General features: G+C 41.1%; 2 protein-coding genes across 3 annotated transcripts in view; one reads left to right on the top strand and one right to left on the bottom strand.

Annotated features, from left to right (window-relative positions):
* Nucleotides 1–12,581, bottom strand: part of extl3 (exostosin-like glycosyltransferase 3) — a 31,214-nt gene extending 18,633 nt beyond the window's left edge. Inside the window, exon 1 of the mRNA XM_030046903.1 lies at nt 12,362–12,581. The gene's annotated coding sequence lies outside the window, so the exon portion shown is untranslated. The remainder of the gene's footprint in view (nt 1–12,361) is intronic.
* Nucleotides 12,582–13,199: 618 nt separating this feature from the next.
* On the top strand, nt 13,200–20,726 carry riox1 (ribosomal oxygenase 1). Of its 2 annotated transcripts, none has more exons than XM_030047046.1 (15): nt 13,200–13,353; nt 13,570–13,722; nt 13,884–14,026; nt 14,110–14,209; nt 14,364–14,477; nt 15,462–15,568; nt 15,673–15,780; nt 16,226–16,260; nt 16,781–16,959; nt 17,678–17,782; nt 17,859–18,000; nt 18,252–18,372; nt 19,947–20,046; nt 20,133–20,219; nt 20,468–20,726. In XM_030047046.1, the coding sequence occupies exons 1-15, from the start codon at nt 13,267–13,269 to the stop codon at nt 20,525–20,527; spliced, it is 1,641 nt and encodes a 546-aa protein (XP_029902906.1). In that variant the 5' UTR covers nt 13,200–13,266; the 3' UTR covers nt 20,528–20,726. The 2 variants fall into 2 exon arrangements, with proteins under 2 accessions (XP_029902906.1, XP_029902907.1); XM_030047047.1 differs by having other exon boundaries at nt 13,887–14,026.
* Nucleotides 20,727–20,742: the final 16 nt, after the last annotated feature.

Consider the following 20,742-nt stretch of genomic DNA (forward strand, 5'->3'; position numbering starts at 1 on the left):
TGAGGTGGATTTTGCTTTCTGCTGTTCCTCATTATTGTCAAATAACACTGCAGTGATGAAATGACGCTGTTATGATCATCAATAGTTTCTGTGTGGTGACAACCCAGCGCAGGAGCAATTAGATGTTTCTCCATGCAGACCACCTCCGATTCAGCATAAAATGTGTGTGTTTATTAACCTATGTATTTGTGTGCATACATAATGAGTGAGAGACACAGACGGAGACAAAGGCAGACAGATGGAGAAAACCCACCCTAAGCAGCTCTGCTGTTTGGAAACAAACATCACACAAGAAAGCTCTATGAGTAATGGGTATTGTTAAGTCCATTTAACTTTACTAAACACCCTTCTGCAGAGGCAGACAGGCAAAGAGAGACACGGCAAAAACAGAGAGAGAGAGAAAAAGGAAAAGGGAGAGCAAATGCGTTCATAATGACAGATGGGCCTGGGTGCCTTCCAACCTCCAAAGCTCCCGCAATATGACAAGCTTACACAGGAGAGTAATTCAAAAAAGGTACATGCCCTTGTGGGATTGCACATGTTCACCTTTTAAAAAGGAGGCAATCCGAGGTAAAATCAAATCTAAAATGTAGGCAAACAAATGTGAGTTGAAATGACTGTTTAATATTTTATTTAGAGATATGGCCCGGCAACCTGACTGGATCTGCTCACCACCATAATGGCAGTGGACAGGCCATATGTTTATAGGGGCCAAGAGGATGATGCACAAAATGCATCATACTGGCAATGCAACTTGTGTTAATCTGTCGCTGAATCTTCTGCCGTGGCACAAGCTGCCATGCAGGAGTGAGGCATTGGAGAGTTTCAATGTGTTGGTGGGTACTGAGAAAGTGACAGCCAATTAGAGTCAGGCCAGACATACACTCACCCATTTTTCAGCACAGCTCAGCTCGCACATTTTTCTAATGAGCTTGAACTGACAAGGGAAAAAACTGCTGAGGGATACTTTGACATTCTGAGTTATAGTTGGCTATTTTTGTCCATCAGAAACTAATCCAGACAGCATTAAATTTATATATACACCTCAGCGTCCCATAAAATGGTTAGCTAGCATTGTTAGTTCATTCCTGCCTAAAACAGAGGTTACCAGCTGGTTGAAAGCCTACAGCTGGTTGTGCCCCGTTTTCACTTAGGACCTATGGATATATTTGGACTGGAGCTGCCAGCTTTATTTTATCTAAATATTCTGTATATTTGAATGTGACCATCTCCAATCCAGAAATATAATGTGATTCAGTGTTTCCTCCAGAAACCTTTTATTCTTCTCAGGATGAAAAAACTCTACCAAGACCATCAGAGACCACTTAAACTCTCCTCTGAAACCCAGACTAATGAAGCTCTTAGTGCTGCCATATTGCTCTGCATCCAAGTGTAGCTGTAGTTACACCATCAGTCAGCTCAAGACCACTGAAACACTAGACGGCAGTGTCAAGTTTCTATTACTTCTGTGCCAATTGATGAATAAAAATAGAGGCAATTGTGTCCTTTGAAATTAAGATTATCTACTAGGGAAGAAAACTGCTGCTGCCCAAACCAATTCTGGGGGATATATCTGGCTTTGAACTTGGTGACATCTGGCAAACTGTGTAGTTTCTGGATGAGGTGTCCAACAAATTAACATATCTGTGAACCTCCTCAGCTTGTCTCTCTTTGGCCCATGTTGTCTTCATTTCAGTGTTGCAACAATGCCTCCACACAAGCACATCTGCTGTTTCTCACTTTGATCAGGAAGTCTGAACTGGCAGAGACAGGCTACATTTGATATATATCTATTTTTTTTTTTCTTTTTTATAGCATCTTGGGTCATGAACTTCCCACGTAGAACATACTGTTTATTAGGGGAATCACTGCACTGAGTGGAAATGGTTAAAGCCCCCATCCTCAAATTAATCAAGATTAGTCCTTAGATTAACTAACTAATTCAAAAAAAAAAAAAAACGGGTAGATTAATCAATTTAAAAAATGTTCATTAGCTGCACTCATTCTTCACCGAGTGTGTAAATCAACCTGAAACACATGGGAGGAAGTACAAAGCAGCCAAGGGGACCAATAATAGTTTGTGGTTTTGTGTTGCCTTATACTCAGTTAACATTTCTGCAGGGCTGCACATAAATGATGGTGGCAGCGTCTGTGAAGTATGGTGGCACCGCAAACACCTATGGTGCAGCTGCCGTAAATTTTCAAAGGGTTTGCAGCTATTTTGAGCAGGATGATGAGGATTCATTACAGCTTTTACAAACTGCTGCCTCTGAAGCTGGTGCACTCCATATTGGTGGCAGCACTAACTGGCTGTTGGCCAGTATTTTTTGATAGCTAAATTCTGGACTGACCTAAGCCCCTTGAGACAAATTTGTAATTTGTGATCCTAAGCTACACAACTAAAATTGACTTGATGTACCACAGTGGATTGCTGGTTATTTGGAAAGTGCACAACACCACCACCAAGAAGAGCACCAAGGCAAACTCCACTCGCTAATTTCACTAGTTTAGTGAGCCTTTCAATCTCCATGTGGCATCTTTGATTTTTGGTAGGGGTGGGTCATAATTTCTGAATTTTCAAATAGTAACAAAATTGTAAAAATCAAATAGCTCATGTATAAATATATATATATATATATATATATATATATATATATATATATATATATATATATAATAGAAATAAAAAAATATAAAAATTACCCCCCCCTCCTTTTTTCTTTTCTTTTCTTTTTTTTTGAAACCAGCCTGGTAGTAACATGACAGCTTGTGTTGTCGTGTGTGTTTGGCTCACTCAGTTTGGCTCACTTCCCTGCGACAGCAGACAAGGGTTGTAATCAAAAAAATAGGTCACCATGAATACTGAATAGCATCTTTGCCTGAAATAGTCATCCCCATCCCTATTTTTTGATATAGCATATTTCAGTTTAACATGACTTACAGATTGTGTTTGTTTTCTTTTGCTGGTAAAACAGATAACAGAGGTGACAAACTTCTACTTTCTTAAACAGAGTTTTTTTGAGGAGATTTCTCAATTGCTGATCTGCCTGCTGAATACCATCGCATGAGTGTGGGCTCTTCTCAGGCATGCACGCTAGTTCCACACTGAAATTACCCTCTGATACTATTTTGGAAGGGTATTGTTGTGGGTTTAGCACCACCCACCATGACAGTAATTGGTTTCCTGGTTATCAAACAATCTCAACTGGGTTTTTTGCAATTACCAGGCTCAAAAATGGGTTCTACCAAACCACTGGTCTTCACTGATATAGCAAAAACAAACTCCAGAGTATGGTGCCTAAGCAAGAGTAATGCTGTCCTATCTGAAAACTAATATATCAATCTTTTCAACGTGGCATGTTAAAATCAAAGTTTGAATGAACCTTTGATCCACAAAATGAGAAAAAAACTTTATGTACACCACTATCCCGTGACAATTTCTGATGTAAAAGTGTCCTTTTGAAATGCTTTTCTGGTGCATCTTTATTCCATGCGGTGCACTAACTGTGTTGTCAAGCAGGGTGTCTTCACAGGGAATTTCTGAGCTTGGATGATTGCAACTGGCATTTGACCCTTTCATTACCAAAAATCAAATTACAGGCTGCCACACGGTACTCATCTAACCATCTGAGTCTGCATAATTAGGTTAGACAGACAAGAAATGTGAAGGCGAGTCAAAGAGGGAATTTAGGGTACAAACATCCACACTGAACACTGTCCATCCTAAGAGATTTGACAAAAAATTTATTAAAAAAAAAAAAAAAAAAAAAAAAAAAAACAGGCCAAATTAACCTAAAAACAACATTCAGTGTAAAACTGGCAGTGGCTGCCATGCACTATGTGCAGCTACTTCTCCAACAAGAGGTGAAAAACCACAGCAAATGACTCAGTCTGGAGAGATGAAAGGATGTTCCACAGTACATGGGGGGAAATCTGAGCCTAAAAAAAGCTCTATGCCATCTATCCAGACAGATTTTTGAAAACCATTATAATAACGAGAAAAAATTACTTCAAAATAAGGCTGTCATACTCTGCACTGTGTGGGAGAACATCTTAAAAAGATGGCTGTTTCAAGATGGTTGACTAGAGGTGAGAAATGACAGCAAATGAGCTGCCACAGATATTAAAAAAAAAAAAGAACTATTCCAGACCATTTCTGTAAAATATTTACATAAGACAGATGGCAAAGGCCTCACTTTAAGAAGAACCTCTTTTAAAGCCCAGCTAACTTGTACATTAAAACCTTTCTAAATGGCCGAGGACAACTACTACCTCAGTATGGGCCATTCCAGATAGTTGCTATATATCTCAGCATGGGAGTCGAGGCCAGTAGGGCTCCAGGGAGATGACACGAGTTCAAACTAAAATGCTCTGCTCTTCCTTTGCAGTTCTGCCTTCTTTGAACAAAATCTCTCACCATAACGGATTTAAAACTTAGCAGTCATCGCCTCTCATTTAGACATGTTCTCAGTCAAAATAAGCCAAGCTATATGACTTCATGGTACACTGGACCGATGCAGTATTGATTACATACGGTATTGCCCTTTCAGCTCAAAGCATATTTCTGCACTCATGTCACCAGGAAGCATTCACCGCACTTTATGGTTAAAGCAATTCTGTTTTTCTCTTACCTGCCACTCTCTCCTGAAATAGAAACGCAACCACATTTTCCCACCCAGGTTGATGCTGTTACGCAGTGCTGTGTGAAAATAAATTCTTCTCATTAATCAAGAGCAAGGGACATTTCAAAAGTCTCCATGTCGCAGTTTTGAAGGGCAGGGACAACCTTAATTAGTCAGCTGGGCTATAATCACGCTGAATCTGGAGCAAAGTGAATCCAACTGTCACAGCTCCACGCGCTTCAACAGCTTAGTGCAACAACAGTTTGTCCGAGGCAGGAAGAAGAATGAAGGCAGAAGAAAAAAAACACCAAGACTCTTTTTGTATTCCAGAGTGGAGGTTTGCTTCAGTGATTGAATACATGTCAAGCCTCCTGCAGCAGAGGCTCTCATGTGTCAAAAGAAATCTCGCGCTCTCTCTCACTGTAGAAATATCCAAGGTGAAGTTGAGTGATGTGCCCCAGGGCAGAGGGTCCACCAGATCCTAGCTGTCTATACGAATGTGTAGAGGAGACGCTAAGTAGCCTGCATGGGGAAGCAGAAAATCAGGGATGTACCAACTGGACCTGCACATCTCCTGATTTTGAACAGATTCTTTAACTCTTAAAGACAATCCAATAATCATCCAGCATCACTGGAAAAATGGTAGATATAATCCTTTTCAAATGAACACAGGAGCTAGTGGAAAGCTTTAATGCAGGGCTTTTCCAATGTTTTCTCATTATGGACCCCCCAGATGCACACACATATTAGGCCCACAGGCACTCATGTAACCTAATTTAGTCCTGGAGATCGCATATGGGAACAAATTTTGTTTTTGTTGATTATGAAATCATACAACTACTTACACCAGGGGTGGTGAACTTGCGGTCCCCTGGGCCACATATCCAGGCCAGGAAGCAATTCGTAAATACAAAAAAAAAAAACAACTAAAAATGCTCGAGACAGCAATTACTTTTTTCTGAGATCATATGAAATAACATAAAATAGAAGACTAACATGTCCTTCCAAGTGGTCCCTTCCAGCTGGATGTCTATCACAGGGAAAACAGACTAGATGTTGAATCAGTCTGAACAGCCCAACTGGTTAACATAGGCACTGCAAAGAAGTTGGCTGTGCATCCGGGTCAAGGTCATCGCCATCGCTCATATGCATCATACCGACTGTCAAGAAAAGAAAAGTGGAGGAGAAACATACTAAACGATCATTTTTTTTATTGAAGTAAAAGACAAGCTGGTGTGCCTATCCTTGCGAGGATGCGCTTGCAGTGGCCAATCTCAAGCACCATTACTGCTCAAAACACGCTAAACTGTTTGTGTTGCAAGGACAAATGTGTTTGGATAAAGTTAACTCTCTTCAGCAGAGTTTTGGTGCCCAACAAGCAGCTTTCACAAGACTGCATGCTGAGAGCGACGATGTTACGCAAGCAAGTGTTGTGGTAAGTGAGCTAACAGCTAAGAAGCTGATTCAGAAGGAGAATTTGTGAAGGACTGCCTTGCTGCTACTCTGGAGTTGCCAGCGCCAGACAAAGTAAAAATGGTCCCAAAGTGACAGTTTGTCTCCAAAAACCGTCAAAAAGCAGATTACTCATATGACACAAGATAGAGATTTGCAAGAAATTTCCAGTTCTTCTCTCTGGCCTGTGATGAAACAACATCCTGAGGATTTTCCCATTCCAAGGAGACGTACGCTGCAGTTTGCATCTCTGTTTGGGAGAACCTACTGCAGTAAGGATGTTTTTTTCCAAAACTGACTTTTGCAAAGACTCAGCTCTGCTCAAGACTGACTGATCCATACCTGGAAAAACAGCTGCAAATAGCATCATCGCTACCATCTGACACCAGATGCCTCACAAACAGAGTTCCAGACATCACATTATGGTTAGTGTGAAGTTTGAACAATAAAAATAATTTAACCATTCACTTCTTATTATCAATATAATAGCAAAAATATTAATAAAATTATTGAGATACATTTTCATTCAGTAATGTTATATGGGCCTCAAAGGATGTTCTAAAAATTGAAATGGCCTCTGATAGGAGAAAGGTTTCCCACTGCTGGTCTACACTCTACATGGAAGATGAGAATGACAACGCTGAAACCTCCTGGTCATTCTCATGCACTCTCAAACTGGGTGCTTTCTTCCTAATTAAACCATGGTGATATTACTATTCCAAATTTTGACAGAAACTCCCAGAATGCCCTAAAAGGACCCGTGCAACTCCCCCAATCCAACACCTGATTTTACCCAACTCCCATGTCCCACCTTAAGTAACATTTTCTCAGCTTACTATGACTTCTAGGAATGTCACAGGCCAAAGACCCCAAAAGATGATTTATTGTGCTCTTTTCCAACCATCCACCCTCGAATAAACTGTAAATAGCGACGCTCTGAGAATAGTCAGCAAATGGAACCACGACCCCAAATATTTGCACGCCTGAATCTCTGAGATCCCTGCCAATTCCCACTCCCAGCGTCAACACCGTCCTGTGCCAGCCGTGCAACATCAACATTTTGGCTAAATCCATAAATAGGACTAGTCCGTGTGCCACGATAATCACACACACACACACACAAAAAGCATAAGACTGGATAAAACTGAAAAAGTGTTTTAAATCCACAAAATATTGTCCACGGTCTCCAAATAAGACCAATTTAAACACATCCTTGTTTGCAGCTGGTAACAGCATCAACATCTTCACTGTCACTTGCATGTCTCCTTTGTAGATGTGAAACTGTCTGTCTTGTCTCTACGGCTTTGAGTTTTCAGCGTGTTACAGGAATAACTGTCACTTCATAAAGCATGCAGCCAGCGCATCCACAATGGTGCCCACAGACTCAAGTCAGTTTAGAACACTCTTACTCTGACACAGATTTTATTTCCATGCGCTTATTGTTAATTAAATTGCAGTTAGTCCAGATTCACTCCAGCATGTCAACAGAATGCCTGAGCACAGACAGCCAATGAGCTAGGGACCGGAAAAGTCGCTGCATTGCACTTAAAGCAACATTAGTTCCACTTCTTTGGCATATTGTGGTTAATAGTTTTTTTTTTTTCTTATTCTTGAATTAGGGTCCATCCGTCTTTTCATCATGCATGGCTGAACCTGGCTTTAACCTGCAAACATCAGGGCAAACAGTTAGTGAGGAACACAGTGAAATAAACACACAGGCCCTCAAAGCCAGTCGTCCTAACAAATAAATCCTCTTGTTATCTCACCACAGCAGTGGCAGCAGCCCTGCTTGCTTGTGGCCTCCTGAGAGCTCTTCCTCTCCCCTGCCAAGCCTGTGCAGGCCGGCATAGACCATAACAGATTGACTCAGCCCCTGACAACAGCTGCCAGTACCCTGCGAGCCTCGTCCTCCAGACACTGATGGATTGTGGGAGAGGAGCCAGGGTGATTAGCCCCTGCCATGGGAGAATTATTGTGGTATACCACCCCAAAAGAAGCTTTCACCTGAGTATTAACATAGCCATTTGCACTACGTTAACTTGTGCCGTTTAGCCTCTTCAACCTTACTAATGAAATGGCATGGCAATAACAACTAGCAGCATGACATGGGGGCATTGTCACGCGATCTTGGGCTAGAAAAAGAAACAAGCAAATATCAGAGGGCGAAAAAGTGACAGCTTCATTGTGAAGAGAGAGAGTGCACTTTTCCTACAGCAAGCCAAGTTCTATTCTGCGATTTCTTTAACAGAATGGGCTGGCAATCAAATATTTACTCCTGCCTTCCAACAAGGGGGTTATTTTTAACTTCTTTGGTCATATATGCTTACCTTGTGCGTGACAGCGACATAACTAAAGTCTGCTGGAGGAGGGCAAACGGGGACTCTATTTGAGGGAAAAGTGATGCTTGGAAAACGAATTAACTGAGAAATCGTGATGCTATGACTAGCAGGCTGCAATCTCCATTTTTTCCCCCTAGTATTCTCCCTCAAACAGCTTTGAGTTCACTCTGCTACATCTGTTCATGTCGGAAATGTTATTCATGCCATCTATCTTTCTCTTGCCTCTTACACACAAAAAATTATCCTTCTGTTACTCAATAGCAGAAAACGAGCCGTCCTAGGTTACTGTGGGCCTAGCTTGGCTCTACTCGCTGTCTCACACAGCAGATGCTGAGCATAGAAGAGCAACATTCAGCCAGTCATGCAAAACCAAAACACTCTCAAGAGGCAGAACCTCAGCTTGGTGATTCCTCCAGGCCAACATCACGAGGTCACTTGATGTCCAAACCTCAGTGTGCAACACCACAGACACATTCATCCTCTAATATTAGTTGAGATTTTAACATGGAAACACACCCATCTTATCAGCCTAAATCTTAAAATGAGGCTGAAATAGAGAAGAGATTCTCATCATCACTAGCTGAGACTCACCCTATTTGCCCCAAATGAAATTCTGGTGTCAGGTATGTACACTTCCTCCACCCACATGAAGAGGTACATTGAAATACGTCTCCTACACAGCAGCTAAAGCCCACCGTCCAGGGAAAGCAGGACTCGCCAATATTACATTTTTTTTTTTTTACCTCTGTCTTCACTCTAAGTACCACTCGGTATAAAGTGATCACAGACCAGCTGGGTTGCTGAATATGAGAGGGCTGTGTGTTTACTGATATCGCATTAAGCCCAGGTCAGACTACAAGACTTGCCAGACATGAGCAGTACAAACTTAACAGCCGGTCTGATTGCTGTCCCGTCGGGAGAGGATTCACACTAGGCAAGAGGGTAAAGATGCTGTGTCACACACACAAATATGAGCTATCACACACACTACCCAGTCTTGCTGACTCATAGGCTGCTGCTTAAAGTTACATGATTAACAATGGCAAATTTGAACACAGAAAGAAAAACTTTAAGTATCAAACTTGACTATATTTAACCTTCAACAACAAAATTTTGAGGTTTACTTTCCAAGTACTCTTCTTTTAAAGAAAAATGCAACGTATCTGGCAACCATGCATAGGGTTTCTTTATTTTCTCCCCTCATCATTGACATCTGTGACAGGCCAAAATATTCTGTACTGATTAAACCTTAGGTTGCTCAAGGGGCCTTTAAACATGTGATCATTTTAAAATATTGCAGCATCAGGCCGGTGTCCAAGTGTTTAATGAGGGCAGAACATTTACAAGCACCTTATCACATAATGAAACACTGATTTCGCCATTATCCTGAATTGCAGTATGGGGCTCATTACTGTGTGTCTACAGGAAAAAAAAAAAAAAAAAAAAAATCATTCCAAGACCTCCAGCAATCACGTTCCTATGAACAAGATCAATATCCTTGTCCACAGTTAAAGACATGTTGTCCCATGGGCGCCATATTAATACATGCTGTGGTCCAGTCTAACCATAAGAGGGGGAAAAACAAATATCACTGACTCATTAAATTAACTAGATGATTAAAGACAGAATCCATAATTCATATAACAATCTTATTTGGGGCAGGCTGGTAATCTCCTTTGTTATGACAGTCAACTTTGCCTTCCAACAGAACTCAAAACACAAGTCTCTGTTGCTCCACTGTTTACAGTCTTTACATTCACACTGTCACAGTGTATATGCTTGTACCTCAGCTCCAGTGATACATTTTGGGGTAGGATGGAGTTCCTCCAAATAAAGTGACTTTACTGGGTAAACAAAATTAGTAGTAGGTGTCATGGGGTGAGAGCCAGCTGATGCCTCTGGTTTTAGTGCTCAGAGGTGATAAACGATGGATTAAAATATGCACCTGTATTGTAAATAGATATGCACTGGTCAAGATGTGAAACAGACCTACGTTTATCAGATGATGTGAAACCTGCATTCTGTCATTTTTGCATGTTAGCTGCCTCTATAAAGTATTTCAAATTTCACCCCCCCAACACCTAGAGGCATCCTCTTCATTGCCTGAGGTGCTGTGCTCCATACTCAGGTTACTTTTTCTGTCACAAGTGTTGTTTGAGAGATAACAGACATCAAATCAAAATGCAAGGAACCAACTGAAACTGATTTGTGTCTGCAAAATTGTCAAGCCAAATGATAAAATGACCCAGTCTAGTTTAAAAAAAAAAAAAAAAAAAAAAAAAAAAAAAATCAGAGAAGAAATTCATAAATGATTCAAAATGCACAGAGGCATGTTCCGATTATGCAATGGTTCAATTCCCTGACTGATGTAAATAAGCAGACAAGGATCATTCTATTCCCTGGCCAACTGCTATTTGGTTCTGGCTCCGGCTCAGAAACCAGAGAGTAGCAACTGATTTATTGGTCACCCTGAAAAATCTTTTATTAACAAAACTGCTTCTGTTCCCACAGATGTGCTAGGCTTGCTCTAAAGGTCGCACTACAGTGTATCACAGATGACAAGTTGTAGGATTTCAGATTTGTGGATGCTTGGAGGAGATCTGGGTTTGCATGACATTTTGAATCACCATCTGGTATTATCTCAACCACTGGTTGATTTCTGCTAAAATTATGATGGACAAGACAGCAAGGGCAAGTTCTCCAAAATGTTTTAAAAACCTTGGTGGTTAATTATAAATTGAGGTAGGCTATTATCACACCAACACAAAAACATTAGAAAGCATGGTAGCAACCAGAGTACAGGGGGGAAAGGTTTACACATCACTGTTGGATCAATAGATAATGATTTTCGTTTTATCACAATGACATTTATAGCCAATGCCAATTTGAAATGCTCTACCCTATCACTGTTATTACCAAATCACACGGGGAAGATGGAGTGTGAGCAGAGGTTGACAACACCAACACATGCCGTTCACTGGGAATACATGGCACACGATTTAAAACACCATCGAAAAATATGAAAAAAAATGAATGCAACCTTGATTAAAACGCACGTGCCTGATTGAAGACTACATTTTTCCCCTCAGAAATAACCAGGGAGTCACTCGTCAATTCGGCATACATCCAATACACCAAACAACACTTCGTTCAACAAAATCTTGACTTTTTGAACTGGCACGTCATGTCTTAGCACAATTTTCTTCCAACAAAATACGGCGTGAGACAGACGGGATGCATTTACAAGTGCCGAGATTTAACTGAACTTAAAGCCACCTTTTTGCATTACACCTATGCCGACTTAAACGGGGGACTCTTATAATATGCATGAGGCCTAAAAATACGGCTTTGTCGGTCATAAGCGCCCGCTGGCATGCAAGGCAATGTTAAAATGACAGTTTTTAAAGTGGAGTTTGGCGTACCGTTCTTCCAACACATCAGAGAACGACATGTACCGGGACAAGGGGGTTGACAAGCGAATGAGGGCCCCGGTTGATGAATTTTGTTTAGGATACAAACATTTCCAAGAGCATTTCCAGCAATCTAGCACCGACTACAGCACGGCTATGTGCCGTCTACATCCAAACCGGCTAAGTTGACGTGTGCCTCTTTCAGACATCAAAGCAAAACAGACTCACGACGTTCAGCAGCTACAGAGAGCAGTAAAACTGCCCCAAAGTCTCTCATCAAACTACACAGCGTTGACATTTGGCACAAGGTAGAATTGCCTCATCGAAAAGACGCATAACGCATGAACGATAACGCATGAAGGAATAGAAGTGAGCGACATGGATAACCTGAGGAGGGAGAAGGGGATTGAGCGGGGGAAGGCACAAGGGGCCATATGTCTCATCTGGCCAATTAGCTAGCCTGCTAGCCAGCAGTGGTCACAACAAGCTGCATTTGCTCTCTCCTAGCACATCTACGCTAGCTTCGGTAGCTACTCACCCAGTATCAAACTCCATGACGTGCCCAAACGCAGCAAAAGACGTCCGCTCGGATTGTCAAATCGTGGGCGTTGTGGAATATTGCATTAATTTTTCGCAACTGCACTGTCCGGGACCAGCCTGCGGTGTTACGCGTTTTCGGTTCCCACTCACAGCACCATTAAAAGCTGCATTGTTGGAGCGACGGCTCAGCAAACAGCACACACCGAGGCATTGTGGGAGACGGTGTTGATTAACTGTGCTATCCCGTGTAAAAGATGGGAAAAGTGCGCCATCTGATGGTGGTGATGGAGATATTGTATAACCTCTGTGTGTGTGTGTGTGTGTGTGTGTGTGTGTGTGTGTGTGTGTGTGTGTGTGTGTGTGTGTGTGTGTGTGTGCGCATATGAGTATGAAATATGTGCAGTAGCCAATAAAATTAAAGGTTGTTGATTATTGAACCTTCCGATATAACAAGCAATGCTGAATAATGGCCTACAACCGAGGCTAATGAGAATATGGATAAAGTCAAATGACAGCGCAGAGGATGTTCAAAATGAGCTGGTATGAACACTAAAATACATAATTACGTAGCTCACAGAAAGTGTCAAGGTGTGGAAACGCTTGTTGTCAAAAGCGCCATACAGAAATAAACATAACTCTATAAATGTTAATGCGTTTAGATGCTGAACAGCGAGTATCTAAAATGTATTCAATTCTGACACACTGCGAGCATCGAAGAACAGGATAATGCATATATATATATATATTACTAATATTAATTCGGTATAATATTTGTTATTTGGTCTGATAATTTGGTATGATGATGTTTAGAAGAAGGGCGGCGGTAGAGAGTCCAGCAAGGAGCAAAATCCACAGACAGAAGAAAATCCAGCAGGCGCGAAGTGATGACGTGTGCACTCAAACATGGAGAGGAAACACATGTCGGCTTATTCCTTGTACCAAACCTTGTCACAAGAATCACCTCCTCCTGCGAAGAAGCCTTCTCTGCAGGTAGACATTATAGGACAAGTGGTAGTTTGTGCCCGTTTCTTCTGTAAAGTGGTAAACATGCGCCTCATGCTGCAAGGAGGAGGGAATTGAAGTTCAGCACTGAAAACAGCACAGCCCTCATAACGAGCTTTGCTACATTAATATTGAAATTATAGCATTACAAACAAAGATGCGCACATATTTCTGCGTCTTCACTGTCACTTGGCTGTGTTTCAGGTGCCAGTAAAGAAGAAGAAGAAGCAAAGGGAGAATGGTGTCGCAGCCACTAAGCCCAGCTCAAAATCCCCTACAAAGGTTGAGAGGAAGAAGAAGCGAAAGCAGCTCATAAAATCTGCACAAAGGGAGGAAAACCTGAAGAGAGATAACGAGGTGAGTTTGCATCGGCTTTCAGGCGTGATGAGAGTGATGGCGAGTTGAATATCAAAGCCAAGAAGTTGTGGTGTCTTTCCACCCATTGCTCTTGGAAGTAATCAGTCATGGATTGAAAAACATAATTAAAGGAAGGTCCATTTAGGCTGGGTTTTCCAAAGCAGGAGGATCCGTGTGTGAATGGAGACGGCGAGGTGCTCGACACTCTGTTGGCAGATCTGGCGAGAGTCAACAACAGCAGGGAGAGAGCGAGCAAGCTGTTCCAGTGGCTCATCCACCCCATCCCTGCCAAAACCTTCTTCAGGTACTGATGTGGCCCTCAGCAGTGTTGACTCATATTTCCCATCAGATCATTCACTTGCTAATACTTGTTTCCCCTTTCCTAAGGGACACATGGGAAAAGAAACCCATTCTTGTCAAACGCCAGAATCCAGATTATTATAAGGGTCTGTTCTCCACAGCAGAGTTTGATCGCATATTGAGACAAGTAAGAATCTCCATACACTAATCTGTATCGAGTCTTTTTATATTTTCTCCAACCTGATTTGTAATTTGTTTTTCTGCAAAATGAGTGTGGTATCATCTGCACAAATATATTACCGCCCCGTATCTAAAATGCATGCTTGTGTTGGCAATGAAAGGATGATGTTCAGTATGGAGTGAACCTGGATGTCACCAGCTACACTAACGGCAAGAGAGAGACGCACAATCCTCCAGGGAGAGCTCTGCCGTTCACTGTGTGGGACTTCTATGAGGTGAGGAAGCACCGACAGGATCACAGGTGCAGAAGGCTGCAGCCACAACCACACTGCATCTAAAAATGCATGTATATATTTAGTAATTTCTAATGGGAGATTGCAGCTATGGTTAGTGGTCCCAAATACATTCCTAATATCCGGGCCTGGTGCAGAAAATTAACTTAGACCTAATTTCTTTGCAGGGATCGTGAGCGTTTCATTTTATCTTAAATTATTCAAGGATCCACTTCATTAAAAAGCAGATAGTTAAATACATGCTTATCAGGAATTAATTTAATATTGACCGTTTCAGTTCTCAATGTGATTTGGATCCAGACACTAGCCCATATTAGCCTGTCGTGACTGACTTCTGACAGATACCAGAACAATGCTTGTTATTGTTGGGCAGTGTGGCAGTCCGTTTATGTTTTGCATATTTGCTAATTGATTTAGTCAGCTCGAAAGCAGAGGATGAGAAGAAGTAGTTTTTAATAATTTTTTAAATATTTTCTGCAGTGGTTGGTGCGTTAACCACATTAGATATCTATGTATCTATCATCTGCTGACTTATTTATTTTGTTTTGTTTTTATTTTTCCCAGTTGTGGGCTTTTCCACCATTCCCTCATGCTCCCTCCCACTTGTGCAGTGTTGAGCCTATACTTTACTGTATGTCACTCTGTATAGATGTAATGAACTTGAATGGTTTGTACCTGTGTTGATGATTATATTGTATAGGGATAGAAGATAGTTAGCTGTGTGTTTCTTTACCCTGGCTGCAACCAAATTTATAATAATAAATACTTCACTTTATTATATTATTACATTATTGACAGTGTCTGTTTATTTGCAGTCTTTCTGATGAAGGCCTCAGACCAAAATCTCATGTTTTTATAAATAGAGCACCATATTTTTTTTATAGAGCCAGTGTCATGTCTAGTTTTTCTCTCAGATAGACAACCACAGACGTGTCCAGTGCTCAGTTTTTCCTTTCTCCTTCCCAGAGCGGCTGCTCCCTCCGCTTGCTGAATCCCCAGGCTTTCTCCTCCACCGTGTGGAGTGTGCTGTCCATCCTGCAGGAGCAGTTCGGCAGTATGGCAGGAGCCAACGTGTGAGTACTGGGGATAAAATCCTCACTGGAGCCCTCTTGATAAAGAATGAAACTTAATTTTTTTTTGCCCCGAATATGTATGAATATGCATTTTCCTTACCCAGCTATCTGACACCGCCTGGGACACAAGGATTTGCTCCACATTACGATGACATTGAGGCATTTGTGGTTCAGCTGGAGGGGAAGAAACACTGGAGAGTGTACAACCCAAGGTGAGCTAAGCCTTTCCAAAGACCAGCACCGAGTTTAACTCACATTCCTCCTGTTACCACATAAGTGGCACAGAAAAACAGAAGACCAATATATCATTCAGCCCTTTTTGAATGATGGAAATAGAAATAATGATTACATTTTGATCTTGTGGATTTTTCCCCCCGGTGATATAGTGGGAAATTTATGGATGTGGAAAATACTCCATCTATATACTCCTAACTGCTTGAATTCAGTGCTTATGTATAATGCCTGAGCTATGATGCACCTTTCAGTGTTTTGTAATAACTTTTAAGCTTCAGTGATTTATATTGTTATTTTCCTTGTTTTTCTTTGATTTCACATTCCTAATAAAGATAAATGTGAATGGGCTTTAATGGAATTAGTAAGGCAATGAGACAGAGAAACACACTCTAAAGAAATATGTTGTTTTCCTAACTTTTTCAGGACAGAAGACGAGGTCTTGCCTGTGTTTTCAAGTCGTGAGTAAAAACAAACAAATTACACCGGCCTACAGTTTGCTCTCAGTGAGAGCCATTAATCTCACTTAGTAAGTCTAGTTGTAAAAACAAGTTGCAAATAATTATTAGTGTTTGCTTTGCATTTGCTTGTTGCACCAGATAGTGTGGTGCTGCGTCAGGGGAATTTGCTCTCACATAAGAGGTCAGTCATTGGAAAGTAATGCAATATTGATTTTCAAATACTATACTATTATTGCATAAACATTTGGCACTCACTCTGTTGAATTCAGGGTGGATAACTCTGCCAATCTGGCACCTGAGCAGGATAATATAAACTAAAATATGAATTAGGGGAGAAGTAATGAGTGTAAGAACATCAAATCCAAAGAAGCACTCAAAGGCAAAGAGGTAGCACAATGCACAGTAGGAGTGAAAATTCAAATAATTGTGGCATGTGATATTATTCTCTCTTTGAAGCCCATAAAAGCATGGAAGCCAGCAGTCTTTTTTTCTCACGGGCTACGTTGCATTTCCCCTCCAGCAAACTTCAGTGAGGCGGACATCGGGAAAGCCATCCTGGATGTGGTGCTAGAGGCCGGGGACCTTCTCTACTTCCCCCGAGGATTCATCCACCAGGGCGACTGCTTCCCAGACGCACACTCCCTTCACATCACCATCTCCTCTTACCAGAAGAACAGCTGGGGAGACTTGCTGCTCAAGGTAAGAGCCTGATTTCCACTGTGCAGAAAGATATGGTTTGGCAACCTGGTGGAAATCAATGAATCTACACACACAGTTAGCAAGTGGTTGCTACAGTTGCTGCTGAACAGACAAAGACAGGGAACTCAAACTTCATCAACAAAAAAGTAAATCAGTGACTGTCATCTGTCAACAAGGGGCTTGTACCATGCAAAATGGTTTGTGCAATTAGCAAGTATGGATTCCTTAGTTTTAAATGTTAGATATTCATTAAGATAGGCTTGGAGTTTTCTTAAAATATCTACAAATACTAGGTAAGTAGGTAGGTAGATACTATATTCATCCCGTAGGAAATTCACATTTTTTCAGCAGTATCCACAGATTACAGATTAAGTAAATAAAAAGAAATAAAAATAAAGAATAAGATCTAAGTACAACAGAATAAGATCTGAGTAGAACAGAATAACCTAAGTACAACCCAGTGTGCAAAAAGCAATGTGCAACAAAAAAAAAAAAAATGGAAATACTAATATGACAGTAGAGCAGTAGTAGGTAGAAGTAGTAATAAGTGCAGGAAGGCAATATGAAAGTATGAATTAAGACACCATAAAGGATAAGAGTAGTGCAATAAACCAATTAAAACAAAAGCAGCAAAACAGTACATCACCTTTTAAGGAGTGTTTCATATATATATATATATATATATATATATATTTATTTTTTCTTTTTTTTTTTTTAGGTGGTGCCAGCAGCATTAGAAGTAGCCATGGAGGAGGATGTGGACTACAGACAAGGCCTGCCTCTGGACTACCTGACATACATGGGTGTACAAAACTCTGACAAGGTAAAATAATCTCTTCACATCACTTTTGTTTCTCTGCACCAGTTACACAGAAATGACAGTAACGGTTGCTGTGCAGGATGACCCGCGCAGGGCAAAATTCCTATCTCGGGTAGAGAACCTGATGAAGAAGCTGACGAGTTACGCGCCAGTAGATGCTGCTGTGGATCAGAAAGCCAGGGACTTCCTTCACGACTGCCTGCCTCCTGTTCTCACACCAGGTAGATCCCAGAGACATCAGTTGACCAACTTCTAGTTCACCCAGTTCAAACTGTAAAACTCAAACAGCAACAGTAGAGCTGACCATTTTTTTAGTTTTTGGACCATGTTGGAAATCCACTTCTCTAAAGTGTGAATTGAGTTTGAACTGACCCCAGCCATGAAATTAATGATTCATCTAATGCTGGTAAAATATCCACACCTTTTTTGGGGTCAGTAGTTCTGACTGTGTAATTTATTTATGCTTCCACAGAGGAACTGGCCAGTAGTGTGCAGGGAGCCCCTGCCAGGTGGGAAAATGGAGAAGTTTTGAATGCAGGTGCACGCATCAGTAGCCAGACCCGAGTCCGACTGCTTCGTGCTGGGTGTGCCAGGTAATACAGCTCTCGATTGCATGTAAGGCTGCTTTTACACCAGGTGGATTATTTGACCTGTGGATCACCTATTGCTTTAGTTTGGTTTGTGTAGGCAGGTGAGAACAAAACCAATCAAACTCCGATGACACCAAACAACCACACTTAGACTCCTGCAAATGCAAGTCATGGTTCTCTTCTCAGTGAACTATGGTTCAGTTTGTGAGAATAAGTTCTTAAACCAGAGATGGTAAAACTACAGTGCAGTGCAGACAAGTTTATCATGATTTGTTTAAGTTACAGGGACTGGAATCATATTTAACAAAATACAAAAATTCACAAAAATTAACAATTCTACTCCAGCTCAGACCAAAAAACCACCAACAAAAAAAAGGACAAATTGGTGATTTTTTTTTTTTTTTTTTTTTTGGACGCCATCCCCTCATTCTCCCATCTTTCTTTTCTGGCAACTTTCCACCCTTATTTGTGCTACCTGCTGTCTGGCTGGACAATGCATCCTTTGACAGCTGGCCCAGCCTCAGCCAGCTTGGAGTGTACTGAGGCCCGGTCACACTGCACTGTCTCTGTAAAACTGCCTCGGACTGTGGCTCTGTGTTTGTGGATGTGCTCTGGACTGGGCCTGGGCAATATGGACAAAATCAAATATTGTGATATCTTTGGATGAATGCCTCGATATTGATATTGTGCCGAAGACCCTTTTTGACATGAAATAGCGGGGTAAACACAGGTGTTGCTAATGATGTTAATTAAGGTTCTGTTTCATTAGGTGGGACAGAGCCAGGGTCCTGGTGTTGTTCATGCTGCCTCGCTGGAAAGGCTCTGCTGCACTAACATGGAACAGAAGCTTAATTAATATCATTAGCTGCACCTCTGTTTGCCTGCTATTTCATGTCAAAACAACTGCTGTGAAAAAGGTTTATTTTAGGGATGACTGTTTGTGCTTTCATAACATTTACACACAAAATTTTTGATGAACAATCACTATTAAGGAGGATATGATGACCAAGGAGGTAGAGACAAATAACAGAACTGCTAGGACAGTCAGAAAATTGCATCGCTTTACTGTAATGCCTTTTAAAACTAGGAAAAGACTATATTTATGCATTATTACAATATGCAAAATCCCAGATGACATGATTTCTGAGCCCTATGTATCTGCTGACTGACACAATCTGCTCCGCATTTAATGAAAATACCTGTACATATATCTTTATATATTTTTACTCACATTATACTAGTGATGTGAACAGCCAACAAAGCTCATTTGCACACGCTGCATTCATGCTGTTCACTGGAATGTAAATTTGTAGATCTGTAAACTGCAGGCATCTGGTAACCTGTGTATCTGTCATCAGTCACCCAGCAAGATGCCTTTCAAGCCAACGGGAACTCTGTATTAACATGGCAAAGATTCATCTTTGATCTTCACTACATTCTATTTGTTATATATTATCCATAACGTGCTCCTTTCTGCTTCAGCACGCCATCTAAAATTAAAGCTGACGGTGTTTTAAAATTTAAAGTGACCACGTTTAGCTGAAGAGTTGATATGAGCTTCCTCTCGGTGTTGTCAGGTTATGCAGTGATGGAGAGATGGTTCATCTGTACTATACCACAGACAACTCCAGAGTTTACCACAAAGAGGAGCTCAAGAGTTTTGAAATAAAAACAGAGGTAAGGATTAGGAGAGCCATGTGAACTGTTATTTTTTGCTTGCTGTCCTAAGGATGATGGTCACCTAACAACTTTTGTTCTTTCAGCACACAGATGCCATTGAGTCTCTGATCCATTCATATCCCAAGTTTGTCACAGTGGGAAGTTTGCCATGCGATTCAGCAGAGGATAGGGTATGTTTTTAAAATATAAACTGCACTAGAGCAAGATGCCTTAATTTACTGTTGAGTCTCGGAGAAAATCCTGAATGCTCACTTCCTAATTCCAGTGACATAACTTGCTTTCATCTTTTTTCTATTGTCCAAGCCATGTTTCTACATAGGTGCTCTAAATAGCACAAGGGATAATCATATCAGATCCCATGTGCTGGTAAATTTAATGGTTGAATTGTTCCTCATAGATATCTCTCTCTTTTTTCCAGATTGGCTTGGCTGAGCTGCTTTTCGAGAGGGGGATTATCCACACTGCAGAGCCTCTGTAGTGGTTAGACACATATTTCATAGTTCTGGTGACCATGCGACTGGATTCAAATTGCCTTTATACCGAGCGAGCTGCAAAATACCAAAATGTTTCTAGTTTCAAATGGTTTTCAGAAGCTCTGCTGGACTAGTGATGCTGAACAACTCATGCATTTCTTCTGTGTTCGGCAACAAATAAACCAATTTTTTTTTTCCAATAACTTTGATTAGGTTATTT

This window comes from Myripristis murdjan, chromosome 24 (assembly GCF_902150065.1).
Source record: "Myripristis murdjan chromosome 24, fMyrMur1.1, whole genome shotgun sequence".
Lineage (NCBI taxonomy): Eukaryota > Metazoa > Chordata > Actinopteri > Holocentriformes > Holocentridae > Myripristis > Myripristis murdjan.